The 15052-nt window shown below is 50.0% G+C and overlaps 2 protein-coding genes across 2 annotated transcripts; both read right to left on the reverse strand.

Annotated features, from left to right (window-relative positions):
- Positions 1 to 625: 625 nt before the first annotated feature.
- On the reverse strand, positions 626 to 9226 carry FSCN3 (fascin actin-bundling protein 3). The gene is made up of 7 exons (XM_012474085.2): positions 8979 to 9226; positions 7240 to 7930; positions 6798 to 6916; positions 4392 to 4551; positions 3476 to 3646; positions 2933 to 3138; positions 626 to 1147 (listed from the first exon to the last, which is right to left on the reverse strand). The coding sequence occupies exons 1-6, from the start codon at positions 9120 to 9122 to the stop codon at positions 2933 to 2935; spliced, it is 1491 nt and encodes a 496-aa protein (XP_012329508.2). The 5' UTR covers positions 9123 to 9226; the 3' UTR covers positions 626 to 1147.
- Positions 9227 to 10911: 1685 nt separating this feature from the next.
- Positions 10912 to 14204, reverse strand: ARF5 (ADP ribosylation factor 5). Its single transcript, XM_012474086.3, has 6 exons — positions 14049 to 14204; positions 13454 to 13534; positions 13019 to 13128; positions 12447 to 12518; positions 11518 to 11643; positions 10912 to 11394 (listed from the first exon to the last, which is right to left on the reverse strand). The coding sequence occupies exons 1-6, from the start codon at positions 14113 to 14115 to the stop codon at positions 11308 to 11310; spliced, it is 543 nt and encodes a 180-aa protein (XP_012329509.1). The 5' UTR covers positions 14116 to 14204; the 3' UTR covers positions 10912 to 11307.
- Between the last annotated feature and the right edge of the window lie 848 nt (positions 14205 to 15052).

Below are 15052 nucleotides of genomic sequence, written 5' to 3' on the forward strand. Positions count from 1 at the left end.
CTGGTTTTCCATTTTATGATAGCGATAAAAATATTCCTTTCTAAATAAATGTATTTAAGAGTCTATGTCAATAAAAACATTAATAGGGCAGATGGTAGGTAGATAAAGGCTAAAATCACAAAGACAGTGCAAGAATGACAGACATTTTGGAAACTGCTTTGATTGAAAGAATGGTGATATTAGAGTCAGATTTGAGTCAGAAGCCTAGCTGTGTTGTGATTATCATAAGACCTTGGGCAAATCACTTTCGCTGTCTGTAAAAGATAAGAAGTCGGCCAGGCGCAGTGGCTCACGCCTGTAATCCCAGCACTTTGGGAGGCTGAGGCGGGTGGATTACCTGAGGTCAGGAGTTCGAGACCAGGCTGGCCAAAATGGCAAAACCCCATCTCTACTAAAAATACAAAGAAAAAAAAAAGTTAGCTGGGCATGGTGGCAGATGCCTGTAATCCCAGGTACTTGGGAGGCTGATGCAGGAGAATTGCTTGAACATGGGAGGCGAAGGTTGCAGTGGGTCTAGATCACGCCACTGCACTCCAGCCTGAGCAACAGAGAGAGAGTATGTCTCAAAAAAAAAAAAGGTAAGAAGTGGTGGAGGAAGTGCCCATTTCACTGGATCAAAGGTAATGGGTGGGAAAGTCGGATAAGTCGTGGTAGGAGGAGGTAAAGTGGCCTATATAGGCATAAGGTGTTATTAACATTATCCTGTGCCCACAGGATTAACAATCTTTCCTTCTTTCTAAATCAAAAAGATATTTAACGTTATAACTGGATTCTAAACCCTTCAGGGCAATGTTGGCTCCTAATAGGGTCACTGGAAAAAGTCTAGCGGTTCTGGACAGGGATAGGGGAGGATCAGTGGAAGAACTGCTTGCCATTTGGTCTCTCCTGGATAGAACTTAGAGCAGCCTGGAGCCTCTATTTTCACCCTTATCCAGACCCTTACTGTATACTGAGTCAGAGGCACACAAGGATGTTGGGGTGGCCTGTTGTGATGTATTGTTGCATAAAACAGGTGTTTTGCTAAACTGGGTAGGAAAAGTTGTAACAGATATTCTTCTCTTCGATCTTGACTCTGGGGTTCCTGTTCTGTTTAGTGTAGTCGTTTTTCCTGGAGGATCTGGATTTTGGTAGGTGACATCCCACTGACCTGGAGAGGAAAGAGGAAATATAAATGGTCAGCAATCAAGTCAGTCATTTGCTGATCTCTGGTTTTTAGAATACTTGGTAAGATCCTGTGGGAGGAAAGAGAATAAAGCAATTTATCCCATTCTTGATGAGGGATCCACCCTAGACATATGTGAAGTTCTTTCTTTTTTTTTTTTTTTCAACAGAGTCTCGCTTACTGTCACTAGGCTGGAGTGCAGTGGCGCGATCTTGGCTCACTGCAACCTCCGCCCCCAGGTTCAAGTGATTCTCTTGCCTCAGCCTCCACTTTGGGAGCCTGAGGCTGGTGGATCACGAGGTTAAGATATCAAGATCATCCTGGCCAACTTGGCGAAACCCCATCTCCACTAAAAATACAAAAATTAGCTGGACGTGGTGAAGTTAACTTACAGGAAGAAGCTTAATAGCTCTTGATTCCAGTTCTGTGTGATGAAAGCGCTCTGTGCAATAAGCCAGGAAAGCAAGGTCCATTAGGAAGAGACAGGACTAAGAGCAACAAGGTGCCCTGAAGAGTGTGAACAGGGAATGATGGGTACATGTTACAAAAGCAAACAGTGTGGAGATGAGATTGGATGTTGAGATGAGATTGGATGGATGGATCTGGCAGCAGGAAACGCTTTAGGGGAGCCCTAGAAGCAATGCTTCTGGAGAAAAGCCTGGAGCCAAGTGGAGGCAATGATAATTAAGAAGGAGCAAGCAGGCAAGAGCACTGTTAAAGAAGAGCCCAAGAATTTGCAGGGTTTGATGAAGAAAGTTAAAGAAAGGGTGGAGAGATTGTGCTGAGGTCTTGAGCCTGGGCATTTGGGAGGAAAGAATGCCCAAGATGGCCCTGGGGAAGGCAGGAAAACAGGATGGTCTTAGGAAGGGAAGGTGAGCAGGCTGATACCAGCTATGCTACTTTTGAGGAACTGGCAGGACAGAAGTCAAGTTGACTGTCTATCAGGAGGTTGGAGAGATGTGACATTAGAGGTCAGGAGAGGGATCAGGGCTGGAAAAAAATATTCAAGAGCCCCAGCAGTCCAAGAGGTAGGGATAGAAAGTGGATAGGATAGAAAGCACATCTTTTTCTTCACCTACATACATCATCAAAGTCATTCGTTTTCCTTAAAAATAGGGTGAAATGGCCAGGCATGGTGGCTCACGCCTGTAATCCCAGCACTTTGGGAGGCTGAGGCAGGCGGATCACTTGAGGTTAGGAGTTCAAGACCACCCTGGCCAAAATGGTGAAACCCCATTTCTACTAAAAATACAAAAAATTAGCCAGGCATGGTGGTGCATGCCTGTAACCCAAGCTACTCTGGAGACTGAGGCAGGAGAATTGATTGAACCCGGGAGGCAGAGGTTGCAGTGAGCCAAGATCGTGCCACAGCACTCCAGCCTGGGTAATAGAGTGAGACTCTGTCTCAAAAAAAAAAAAAAAAAAAAAAAAGAAAGAAAAAGAAAAAAGGGTGAAATTCTGCATCTTAATGGAGAGAGAGATATACAAGAACACCTCACCCTGTCCCCTCCAGGCTTGCTTGCAAGCCCACGTGTCAGTGTGGCATAGCAGTGGAAAAGCATCTCCCCTCTCTAGCAAGCCCAGGTTTATAAGCTCTCAAGGGATGGCACAGATTTGGAATAAATGTCTGGAGTTGATCAAATCGTGGGACACAAGTCAGCCTGGGAGTGCATTCTGGTCTTCCCATCATATGCGCCCCTACCCACCTCCCTTCTCCTCTTGCCCCTTGGCTTCTGCTCCCCTAGCCCCTTACCTCTTTCTCTCCCTTACCTAAAATTCCCAGATACACTCTTTGGTAATGTCTTCGCTGTCTGCCAACAGGGTGCCGCTTTGGTCAGCTCGCATGTAGAAACCATTGGGGGCCAGTACAGTGAGTAAGTTGCTCCCCTGAAGCTCTATACAGAAGTTGAGGGCAAACTTTCCCCAAGGACGAAAGGTGCCAAAGGATGTTATTGACCAGAAGGATCCCCCATGTGCTGGAGAGGGAAGAGGTCAGGTTGGTAGGCCATTCATAGGGGAGTCTTCCAGCAACCTGGCCTCAGAGGGGCTTCTTGGAGGCATGCCACCCTACCCTGGCTGCCCCATCCTGCCTGCATTGGCAGGTCCTTCTATAGAAATGCAGGAGGGCCAGTAGGATTCCACTGGTTTCTCTTCTGCCAACCCACTCTGGGGCTTTCAAATGTGAAAACAGACAGTGGTCCTGTTTCTCCTTTTATAATGAGCAGGCCTTGAGTGGCAGGCCCTAAAGTCTGAGCTGGGGCTAAGGCAGGGGCTAGACTGTGAACCCTCAGGCGGGGAAGAGGAGCCACTCACCCTGGAAGTGGTAGATACCCTGTCGGCAGGGTAGTAGGTGAATGCGGTCGGGCTGATCTTGGTTGCACCGTATGAGGTCATGGCCTGACGAGGAACCCACGTAGCCATAACGACCTCGCAATACAAGGAAGGGGCGGTTGGCAAATAAAATCCCAAATTCCTCATTTGGGCCTGAAAGAAATGGGAAGGAGTTATCTGGATGGGCTGCCTCTGTTTTCCCAGGTGAAGTAGGAACACCATGCAGAAGGATGTGATCAATATTTTAACATTGAACACCTACATGTCAGGTCTTACGCTAGGTGCTTGTGAAATGTTTGTGAGAGTACGTAGCACATGCGAAACCCAAGAACCTTTAATATTCTTCCTTCCTTTGAGGTGTGTTGATGTGTTTAATCCTCATGGCAACTCTGTGAGACCAGAGAGTTATAGACAATGAAATGTCCATGGAGATGCTTTGCTCAAGAGATGACAAAAATTCAGTGACTGAGCGAGTACAGACCCAAATCTTCTGACCCCGACTCCAGTGCTCTTTGTTGTTGTTGTTGTTGAGATGGAGTCTCGCTCTGTCGCCCAGGCTGGAGTGCAGTGGTGCGATCATGGCTCATTGCAACCTCCACCTCCCGGGTTCAAGCGATTATCCTGCATCAGCCTCCTGAGTAGCTGGGATTACAGGCGCACACCTCCATGCCTGGCTAAATTTTGTATTTTTAGTAGAGACGTGGTTTCACCATGTTGGTTAGGCTGGTCTAGAACTCCTGACCTCATGATCCGCCTGCCTTGGCCTCCCAAAGTGCTGGGATTACAGGCGTTAGCCACTGTGCCCGGCCTCCAGTGCTCTTTTTAACAATCATATTCCACCTCCCTCTAAAAGTCTCCCTGACTTGGAATCATCTGGCAAGAAGGCTGCTCCACCCACCTGGAAGGGTGGCATTGGCCATCAGGAGACCGTTGGTTGCAATGCCCAGGAAGCGCCCACTGCAGGACTGCAGGATGATCCTGCCACAGTTCCAGTGCATTCGGAAGAAGGTGTCAGACTCTAGGGGGTGCCCATCAGCCATCACTGCCCTGTGGCGCCTCTGGAAAGCATGTCAAGAAGAGAGATGAAGAGTAAGGACAGACAATCTCAGTTTTCTTCCCACCAGTTTTATTCCTAGAGCCTCTTCCCACATCCCATCCACCAGCCTTTTTCATGCTCCCAGAGTTGATGCCTTCAGAACCTTTTTGGAAAATGTTCTGTAGCCTCAGCTCTCCTCCTTCCCTCAGTCTGTGCTGTATCCCAGAGCACAGCATAAAAACTAGGCTAGAATATCATAGGGAGAGAAATAAACCTCAGCCTTGACTTCAAAATCATTTTGAAGTAGATCACAGACATAAAAGTGAAAGCTAAACTATGAAAGATGTAGAAGAAAACATAAGAGAAGTTCTTTGCAACTTTGGAGTAGGCAATGATTTATTGGGACAAGAAAAGCAGTAATCATTTTAAAAATGGACAAACTGAACTTCACTGAAATTAAAAACTTTCTTCTCAAAAGACCCATTCAACAAATAAAAAGGCAAGCCCCAGGTTGGGAGAAAATTTTTGCAATACACATGTTTGGCAGAGGATTTGAATTTAGAACACATAAAGAACTCTTACAACGCATCAGTAAGACAAACAACCCAGTAACAAATGGCAAATGATCTGAACAGAGATGTACAAATGGCGAATGAGTACATGAAAATGGTCACTGTGGCTCACACCTGTAATCCCAGGACTTTGGGAGGCTTAGGCAGGTGGATCACAAGGTCAGGAGTTCAAGACCAGCCTGGCCAACATAGTGAAACCCTGTCTCTACTAAAAATAAAAAAAATTAGCCAGGCATGGTGGCACATGCTTGTACTTCCAGCTAGTCAGGAGGCAGAGGCAGGAGAATCGCTTGAACCTGGAAGGCGGAGGTTGTGGTGAGCCAAGATTATGCCACTGCACTCCAGCCTGGGCAACAGCGTGAGACTCCATCTCAAAAACAAGAAAACAAAACAAAACAAAAACAAGAAAACAAGATTCTAAACATTACTAAGTATAAGGTAAATGTGAATTAAATCCATAAATTATACACCCGATAGAGGGGCTAAAATACAAAAGATAGATAATCCAAAAACCAGCTTTACTGTTGGTGAGAATATGGAATTCTTAGAACCCTCATACATTATTGACAAGAATGTAAAATAGTACAGTCACTTTAGAAAACTGACATTTTCTTATAAAGTTAAGCACATATCTATCATAAACATAGTAATTCCACTTCTACGTATTTACCCAAGATAGATGAAAATGTAAGTTCACAAAAAGACTTGTACATGAATGCTTATAGCAACTTTATTCCTAACAGCCCAGACTGGAAACAACCCAAGTGTTCATCAACAAGTGAATAGATTAAACAAATCATGTTTATGAGCAGCATTATAGAATACTACTTGGCAATAAAAAGGAATGAACTCCTGATACATGAACATTATGGATGAATCTTAAAAACACTGTGCCAAGCAAAAGAAACATATATACCATACATACTGTATGTTTCCATTTATCAGACATGCTAAGGTAGGTAGGCAAATCTAATTCACAGAGACAGAACACAGATCAGTGGTAGCCAGGAGAGGGAGCACAAGGGTGGAGGGGAACTGACAGCAAAGAAGCAAGAGGGAATTTTTCAGTGTTGGAAATATTCTCTCACTTGTGATACGCTTATGGCATACTTGCATGGATGGATACATTTGTCAAAACTTACTGAATTTTATACTTAATGGATGCATTTTATTTATAAAATATACATAATATACATATTTATATATAATATACATAATTTATACATATGTGTATTATATAATTTACATACATTCAAATTATACCTTAATAAAATTGTTGCTTTTTATTTTTTTAAAAAAAGAGACCCCATGGCTGGGCGCAGTGGCTCACATCTGTAATCCCAGCACTTTGGGAGGCTGATGCGGGAGGATCACAGGGTCAGGAGTTCGAGACCAGCCTGGCCAATATGGTGAAACCCCATCTCTACTAAAAATACAAAAATTAGCTGGGCATGGTAGTGCCCCCTTGTAGTCCCAGCTGCTGAGGAGGCTGAGGCAGGAGAATTGCTCAAACCTGGGAGGCGGAGGTTGCAGTGAGCCAAGATCGTGGCACTGCACTCCAGGCTGGCAACAGAGTGAGACTCTGTCTCAAAATAAATAAAAAAATAAATAAAAGAAGAAGAAAAAGGAGGAGTAAGTATCGGGAGGGAGAGCTCAGAGCTTAAGGTTTCTTTTGCTCAGAAAGCCAAGGTCTCACCTGGGCTAGGTAGTAGCCATTGGCTGAACGAAGCTGCACAGTGGAGCTCTCACTATCACATTCGAACTGGAACAAGGACGTTGGGGTTAAGCGCTCAGAAGCAGCACCCACCTTATCATCTGCAGAGGAAGCACATGTCAGTAAAAACCTCACCCTCAGTCTCAGCCCCTCATGGATGCTTTATGGCCAGTGCTTCTTTCCCTCCTCAACCTTCATCACTTTCTGTTGGACCATGGCAGTTCTGGAGAAGACCCAGGGAACTTTCTCCTAAATCCCATACCCATGCTTTTCTGTCCTAATCAATGGCACAAAAGATCCACTTGGGACCCCAAGATCTTCGTTATTAGCAGATTCAAAAATCCTTGCTGATCCCAAACACATTTTCCTCTTTTCAACAGCCATCCCTTCCTCCCTCCATCGCTGTGTTGGGCCCAGCACTTGCCATAGATGACTGAGATGAACCGCCGAGTCTTTGACCTGAGGCTGACCCAGACTGGGCAGTGCTGTAGGATGAACCACTCCTCACCCCTCGCAGGGTTGCAGCCCAGGCCCAAGAGCAGATGCGTGCCCTGTGGATATAACACGCCTCCTTCTCCATCGCACAGTGCCACAAGTCCTCCAGGCCGCACTTGCATGCGAAAAGCTGTCTGTGGTGAGGGTTGGGAGAACAGCTGGTCTACATGGGACAAGAAGTGGTGTGTAGAGGTCTCCAAGTGGTAGCAACCATCTCGGAAATGCAACAGGAAGCCACATTCCTCCAGGCAGGGAACTGCTGCATCCACCCAGATGCGGCCCATAGCGGCCCGGGCATAGCAGCGGTGGATGGGGCTGTAGAGGATCACATGGACATGGAGGGCTGGTCGGGGGGTCCACATGTGGTAAGCTGAGAGGATCCGGGAAGTGCAAAACACATCCTTGCCATTGGACTCCAGATAACGACCAGAGATGAGGCACTGGAGAGTCCACTTGCTGTTCCGGTGGAAATGCAGTAGGAAGCACCCATGGTGGCTGGTCCTTGGGCGGCCATAACACACAGTGCCATCACACTCACACAGCAGATAGAGGCCCTGCACACTCTTTAGTCGTACCACGGCCTGTGTCTCATGCTCATTGCTCACCAGGATCTCCCAGGTCTGGACGCATCAGGAGGGAGAAGAGGGAAATCAGTATCACCGAGATACCAGACCCAGGAGCCCTGCAACAGTCACGGCTGGCATCACCCCAGCACCTTCATCAGCACCACCCACCTCCCCTTCCACATCAGCCCTGGCGTCTCCTTGCTGTCAGCTCTTCCACTTTCCCACTCTCTCCTGATCAAAAGATCTCCGAGCCCTTCCACCCCTGCAGCCAGAGGGCAAGATCCAAAGAGAAGTTCTACAGGTCCACTTCCTTCAGCTGACAGTAGGTAAACCTCCCTCCCTTCTTAATCCCACTGTTCAACATCTCATTTTTAAAGAAATGCTTTGGTTTAAGGCTTCTTTTTTCTTCCTCACTGTTGTCCGCAGAGAGCACGCTTAGCCAATATCTCCATCCCCAAAGATTGCCTCCCTAGCATGGCAAGACAGGAGCAAAAGCTCTTAGAGGCAGGCCATGGCTCCAGGGATGAAGATGGGAGCATGAACAGTTCAGATGCTATTGTCTGGTTCAGCTGCGATCAACTTTGTTATAACAGGAAGAACTTCGCCCCTGCCTCACTCTGGCACCCATCCCAGAGGTGCCTACATTCCTCTCTAAAATGAAGACCGACACTGCTAAGGCTTCTGGAGTTCCTCATTCTCAAACCACAACCAGAACAGAAACACAGGCTTTGCAGTAACTCCACTGGTCCAACTTCCCCTGGATGCCCACAATTCTGCTTTCCAACCTGGGCTCTCCACTTCTCCTCTTTATGACACAACTACCCTGTGCTGAGATGGGGAACAGGGGACAGTAAGAGCAGGACAAGGCAGCAAGGCCAGGGCTGATGCTTCACCTTGTGGAATAAGTTGAGAGGTGGGAGATGGGGCAATGGGGTCTGTGAACAAAAGCCTGGAGTAGAAAAGTCTCAGGCCTGGCAATGGCAGAGCCTAGGAAAGTGATTAGGTTGAGAGTACAACTTGCTTTCATAAACAAGCAAGTGCGCGCACGCGCGCACACACACACACACCACTCAGAAAACGGGTTCCAGTACACGTTTGTCACCTGTCTCCTGCCCAAACTCTTCGCGGTTGCAGTGACTGTATTCTTGCATGCCTCAAAGGTGAGGTAGGTTCCTGCCCAGTTGATGAGCCCAACCCTTAGGTCCTCAGCCTTGGGATGTCTGTGTATCCACTCCACCTCATCCATGGGGCCGACGCCACAGGTGATGACTCCGTCTGGCCCAGCCTTCCCCCGTGAAGTGAGGTTCCACAGGCCATAGAGCCTGTAGTACCCACCAGATGTTCCCAGAGGGAACTTCCCAGGCAGAGGCTGGCCTGGAGCCCAACACCTCTGTGACCCGGGAGCATTGTGACTGTGAGGGCAGCCTCTTATCCCAGTGCAGTGGGGAAAGGACCCTGGCTCAGCAGCATTAATCCATGGCCTAGACGAGATGGGTCCAGAGCCCATGGTGTTTGTTTTCCTATTCCCCTCCGGGCACCAAGTTAGGCTGAGCTGAGACCAGGATCTGGAACTTCAACCTGTGAATTTAGGCAAGTCCCTCCCTTTCTTTACCTCTGTTTCTCATTCTGGTAACAGGCTAGAAATCAACCTCTTTCCTCCCAAGGAAGTGGGTTCTGCCTGGCTCCCTTGCAGCTCAAGTATTTTACTAAGTTCAAGATATCTAAGAAAAATTTATGAGCTTTTATGGCCCTTAGGAGGATGAGGCCAAAATGTTCCAGATGCTGCTTTGCAGGGAGTATGAGGAAACCCTAATCAGCAGACATCAAATTATTCATATTCATCAGGAAGGCTGGCTCAGGACCTGGGTAAGAAGGGCCTAGGTGGAGAGAGCACCAAACACCCCTCCTCAACCTGAGCTGCACTGCTGGTGGGTAGCACAGCTGGCTGAGCAGTCAGAGCTCCTGCAAGGATATCTTTCCCCTCCAAAGAGTCTCTGAGTGATAATTTCTGGGACTTGCTCCTGCAAAGCTTGAGGAGAAAACCCAGCTCAGAACCTGGAAAATGTGACATGAAAGAAACAGAAAGGCAAAAAGAAGTGATGATGAGTTCTGCCTAAGCATGGCTACGATCCAAGGGAAAATGGGCAGTCAATCACACTTGGAGAATAGGCCGCACCCCTGGTTCCTGTTTTTGAGACAGGGTCTTGCTCTGCTAGCCAGGTTGGAGTGCATCTCAGTTGACTGCAACCTTGATCTCCCAAACTCAAGTGAACCTCCCACCTCAGTCTCCTGAGCTGCTGGGAACACAGGTGTGCACCACCGTGCCTGGCTGATTTATTTTTTCTACAGATGGGGTCTTGCCATGTTGCCCAGGCTGGTCTTGAACTTCTCCTGCCTCAGCCTCCCAAAGTGCTAGGATTACAGGCATGAGCCACAGTGCCCAGCCACCCCTGGTTCCTTACACCTGCTTTCCTATTCCCCATAGGTGGGGTCTTCCCAAGTAGCAAGAGTCTCAGGGGTGTGCAGCAAGGAACTATAAGCCCCAGACCCCACCCATGTTTTGTAAAATAACAGTAATAACTATTAGTAGCAGAGTCCTCTGGGTAATTTTAAAGGTGTATATTGTTGGGCATAAGACTAGTCCTGACGAATCACATTTTCTGAAATGTACCTCGGCATTCGTATTAACGTACATTCTCTCCCCCTCAAATTTTAATGTGGAAGGCAAACATTAAGAACTGCTCTAAGTTGCTATGAGAATGATGGGAAGCGGAGTTATGTGGTTCATGGAACTATGAGGGTAGATCCTGTAATCTTCGGCAAAGGCTCCTTGGAGCTAGGGAAGGAATGAGATTTCCACCACTGAAAATCTTACAGTATTTCCAGCCCAAGAATAAGGAAGGAGAAGCTAAGCTGCACGAGGGTGTATGTGGGTGGGGTCGCCCTGCAGCCTTAGCTGCTTTGATCCTCTCCCACGTTGTCTTTTTGTACCCAGTAACCCAACCTCCCGTTTGCAGGCTATAGACAACACCAGGTACAAACCACAGCAAATTTATTACTCAATATCCAGTGCCACATTATAGCACCACCCGGAGCCCTCACCTTCCCCCCAACCTGGCCCCAAGGGTACACCCAAAACAGAAAAAAAAGGAAACCCAGATCCCTGCTCCTCCCCTGGAAGAGGGGGCCTTGGCCAGGAAGCCCCTTCCATAGGTCCCAGCAGGCAGGAGAGTGGACCCCTCTGTGCCCAGAGAGCAAGGCTCCAGGCTCCAACAACAGAGAGAACATGCAGGCAGGAGCAGGAGCAGAGGCCTGTGGCTGTAGGGGAGGAAGAGTGGGAGGAAAGGGCACTGCCTGAGGAGTCCGGGAGTCTGGTCATCCCGGGGATGCACGCAGGAGCTTCCGGGCATCAGGGGCCTGCCCCTGGCTGGTTAGCGCTTTGACAGCTCGTGGGACAGCCAGTCCAGACCATCGTACAGACCTGTGCCTTGGGTGGCACAGGTGGCCTGGACATACCACTGTGGGAAGAAAAAAAGAAAAAGGTCAGCAACCAGGAACAAAAGAGATGCCTTTACATTCCTGCCCCAGCCTGTGGCTTCCCTAAAGAGGCAGGATTCAGACCAGGTGGGCAGGACCCTTACTGTGCGGCTGCGCAAGTGCTGTAACCCCAGCTTATCAGTCAGCTCGCTCACGGGCATGGCGTTGGGCATGTCCTGCTTATTGGCAAACACCAGCAGTACCGCATCCCGAAGCTCATCCTCCTGTAGCTGAGAGGGGAGAAGAAAAGGTGGGACCCAGACTCCCTCTTCCCTACTGTGTTGGGGAATTCCCTTTCTACCTCCTAGTATCTTTATTGGAAAAAAAGTATTGTGTAATCTGCCGCTGAAAACAAGACATAGTTGTAAACGAGCTTGAGGTCACCTGGGAGGTAAGTCCTGAAAAGAAAGACCTTTTCCTAATTTGAGTACTTGCCTAGGCAAAATGACAACATTTCCAAATAGAAAAGGCAAGAATATGTTTCTCTTTACCACATATAAGTCCCAGCTCCTCCACAACTTCTCAAACTCAGATGTAAAGACACTGAGAATGTGGCCGGGAGTGGTGGCTCATGCCTGTAATCCCAGCACTTTGGGAGGCCAGGATCACCTGAGGTCGGGAATTCAAGACCAGCCCGGCCAACATGGTGAAACCCCGTCTCTGCTAAAAATACAAAAATTATCTGAGCATGTTGGCAGGGGCCTGTTATCCCAGCTACTCGGGAGGCTGAGGCAGGAGAATCGCCAGAACCTGGGAGGTGGAGGTTGCAGTGAGCTGAGATTGTGTCACTGCACTCAGACCTGGGCAACAAGAGCAAAACTCCATCTCAAAAAAAAAAAGACATTCGAATACACAGAAAAAGTCAGTCCCATTCAAAACACGGTGAGGTACACAATGTGTCTGTCCACAAAGAGAAACTCACTCATATTCCTGGTCTTCAATGCCTGTGGGAGGCTCCGTGACTTCTATACAACTACAGAGATCACTCTATCCCCAAGCTGAGGGCTCAGTTCCCAGGGCTCTGGGTACTCACCATCTTCTGGAGTTCATCAGCAGATTCTTGGACCCGCTCCCGGTCATTACTGTCCACCACAAAGATGAGGCCCTGGGCAGGAAGGAAGGAAGGAAGGAGAAGCAATCACTCCTGCCTGGGACACATGGTGGAGTGGCCCTTTCTCTTTTCTTCCCATCTGTAATTTTGTCAATCCTTCTCAACTAGTAAACTCTACAGAAGTTTACAGAACTCCACAGAAGCTCTACGGTAGTCCTGGCACAAACTAGAAACCCCACTGCAAAGGATACAGCCTTTGTCCCTGAGGAGGAAGTGGTTTATCTAAAGATGTGCAAGAAAATAAAGATATGTGATGAGGGCTAAATCAGGCAGCCGGATCCCAGAACCCTGCTTCTAATGAGAAGGCCAAGGTGAGGAAGACTAAGGCGAGTTCTGAAGGGTGAGCAGATGAGCAGAGGTTAGCCAAAGAGAAGGGTAGAACGGGGGAAGGGTTTTTTCCTTGGTCTGGGGGCCCAGCCTAGGCCAACAACTCTGTTCTCCCAGCCCTAACACCATTTCTCCTGGGGTTAGGGAGTCCCCTCCCAACACTCCACCTGAGTGTTCTGGAAGTAGTGCCGCCACAGAGGCCGAATCTTGTCCTGGCCTCCCACGTCCCAGACTGTGAAACAGATGTTCTTATATTCCACTGTTTCTACATTGAAGCCTGCAGATAATTGGAAAAAAAAATATATGAGAAAAACTCCTGAAGGAAAGGAACTCAATAAAACTACTTGGATCTCATCAGGGACACCAAATCAGAAGGCAATGATCAAGGCCCAGGGGAAGGGAACCCCAGAACCGGCGGTCAACAAGGCGGGGCTAGGCCACATCCACCCCGCCTCCGGTATCCACGTAGAGATACCCTGACCCACTTCTCAAATAGCTGTATCTGATGTCAGGGTCAGCTCCAGAAAAGTGGCAGAACTGGGAGCAGACTCCGAGAGGGCCCGCCGAGGCGCTCCCGCTCCCTGCTTCGTCCCCGGGCTCACCTATGGTTGGGATGGTGGTGACAATCTCCCCCAACTTCAGTTTGTACAGGATTGTGGTCTTGCCAGCCGCATCCAAGCCAACTGCAACGGAGAGGGGCACAGGGATGGAGACGGGAGCGAGGGAGCCCCCTAGAGACCAGGGAAAGGGAGAGGCCACAACAGCTGATGGTGACGGGGGCGGAGAGCGGGAGCGCCTCCAGGTGCGCGTCGTTATCTACCTTTGGGGCCTGGAGGGCAGTCGGGTGGCGTGAGCCAACTCCAAAGAGGGAGCGGAGCGGGAGAGGGCTGGGAGGCAAGGGGTACGGGAGGAAGGCCGAGCTCCTTTTAAAAGTCGTCTCCAAGGGCGGAATCCTCCCTTATCAGCGGGGCTGGGGCGGAGGGAGCTTCACCCCACCCAGGCCCGCAGCTCCGGGTGTCAGGCCCTGGGGTTGGGGCTGCAGACCGGGACCTGCTCGAGAGCAGAGGCCCCGGGGCGTTAGGAGGTGGGTGACCCGGGGCCAGAGACCCAGGTGAGCGGAGCTCGAGGGACGCGGGGGCGGAAGGGCTGCGCCGGGGCCGGCGCCCCGCTCCGGGCCGCGCGCTTGATCTGCCTCACCCATGAGAATCCGCATCTGCTTCTTTCCGAAGATCCGCGAAAAGAGTGCGGACACGGTGAGGCCCATGGCGGGGCCCGGGGAGGGGGCGCGGGCACCGACGCGGGGTGCGGGCTGGAACTGGCCGGCTGCGGGGGGATGGGGCGCAACAGCAGCAGGAGGAGGCTCCGCCGCCGCCTCCGCGCGTCGCTGCCCGCCGACGTCACCGTGGGCCCGCCCCCGCCCGGGCCCCGCCCCCGCCCCTCGGCCCCGCCCCCCAGGCTCAGGCTCCGCGGGAATCCGAAACTCCGCGAGTCGCCGGGGCTGGCCTGGGTCCCGCGCGGCGCTTACTTGGGAAAGGGACTGGGTCTCTAGCGCGCCTGAGAGGCCTGTGGCCGCTGAATCGGCAGCCAGAGCGCGACTGAGGAATTCATCGCTCCGCAGCGGCCCCTGCCCCTATCTTCAGTGGCCGGCCGCTGGACTTTGGTTTGTTGGGTCCAGGCCCCTAACGGCTCCGGTTTTAGCTCTTGGGAACCAGTAGCACTGAACGTGTGCACCACTCTCCTTTGGGGAGCGGAAGCTGCGCTTAGGGGTCTTAGGCCTCCCTTTACCCCCTCATCTTCCACTGAGGGTCTTGCGCATAGTAGGTGGTCTTGTGAGGAGTGCGCCGGAGGTAGAGGAAGGTGCCCGAGTGCTACTAGCTTCCATGGGTCCTTAAAACGTCTACTTCATAGATTCCCAATCAGCAGAACCAGTGTAAGATTCCCAGCCTTGGGTGTCGTGGTCGCAGACCCACTCCTGGGCTGTTGGAGAAGTCCACCTTCGCCTCGATGGCCCTGCTGGCCCCGCCTTTCAGTCCAGGCGCAGGCCGCTTTGCTGAAGTTCCTCACTTTGCCAGACTTGTGGACCTGGCTTATTCTTGTACATCCATTCAGGATTTTGTGAGGATCTTGATTCCCTAGACCCAAAGAGCTTCACATGTCATTTACCTGTCTCATTTTAGCATCTGAGGGGAGAATAGCAAAAT

The sequence above is a fragment of the Aotus nancymaae genome, unplaced genomic scaffold, assembly GCF_030222135.1.
Source record: "Aotus nancymaae isolate 86718 unplaced genomic scaffold, 86718_ANA_hifiasm-v0.15.2.pri h1tg000002l, whole genome shotgun sequence".
NCBI lineage: Eukaryota > Metazoa > Chordata > Mammalia > Primates > Aotidae > Aotus > Aotus nancymaae.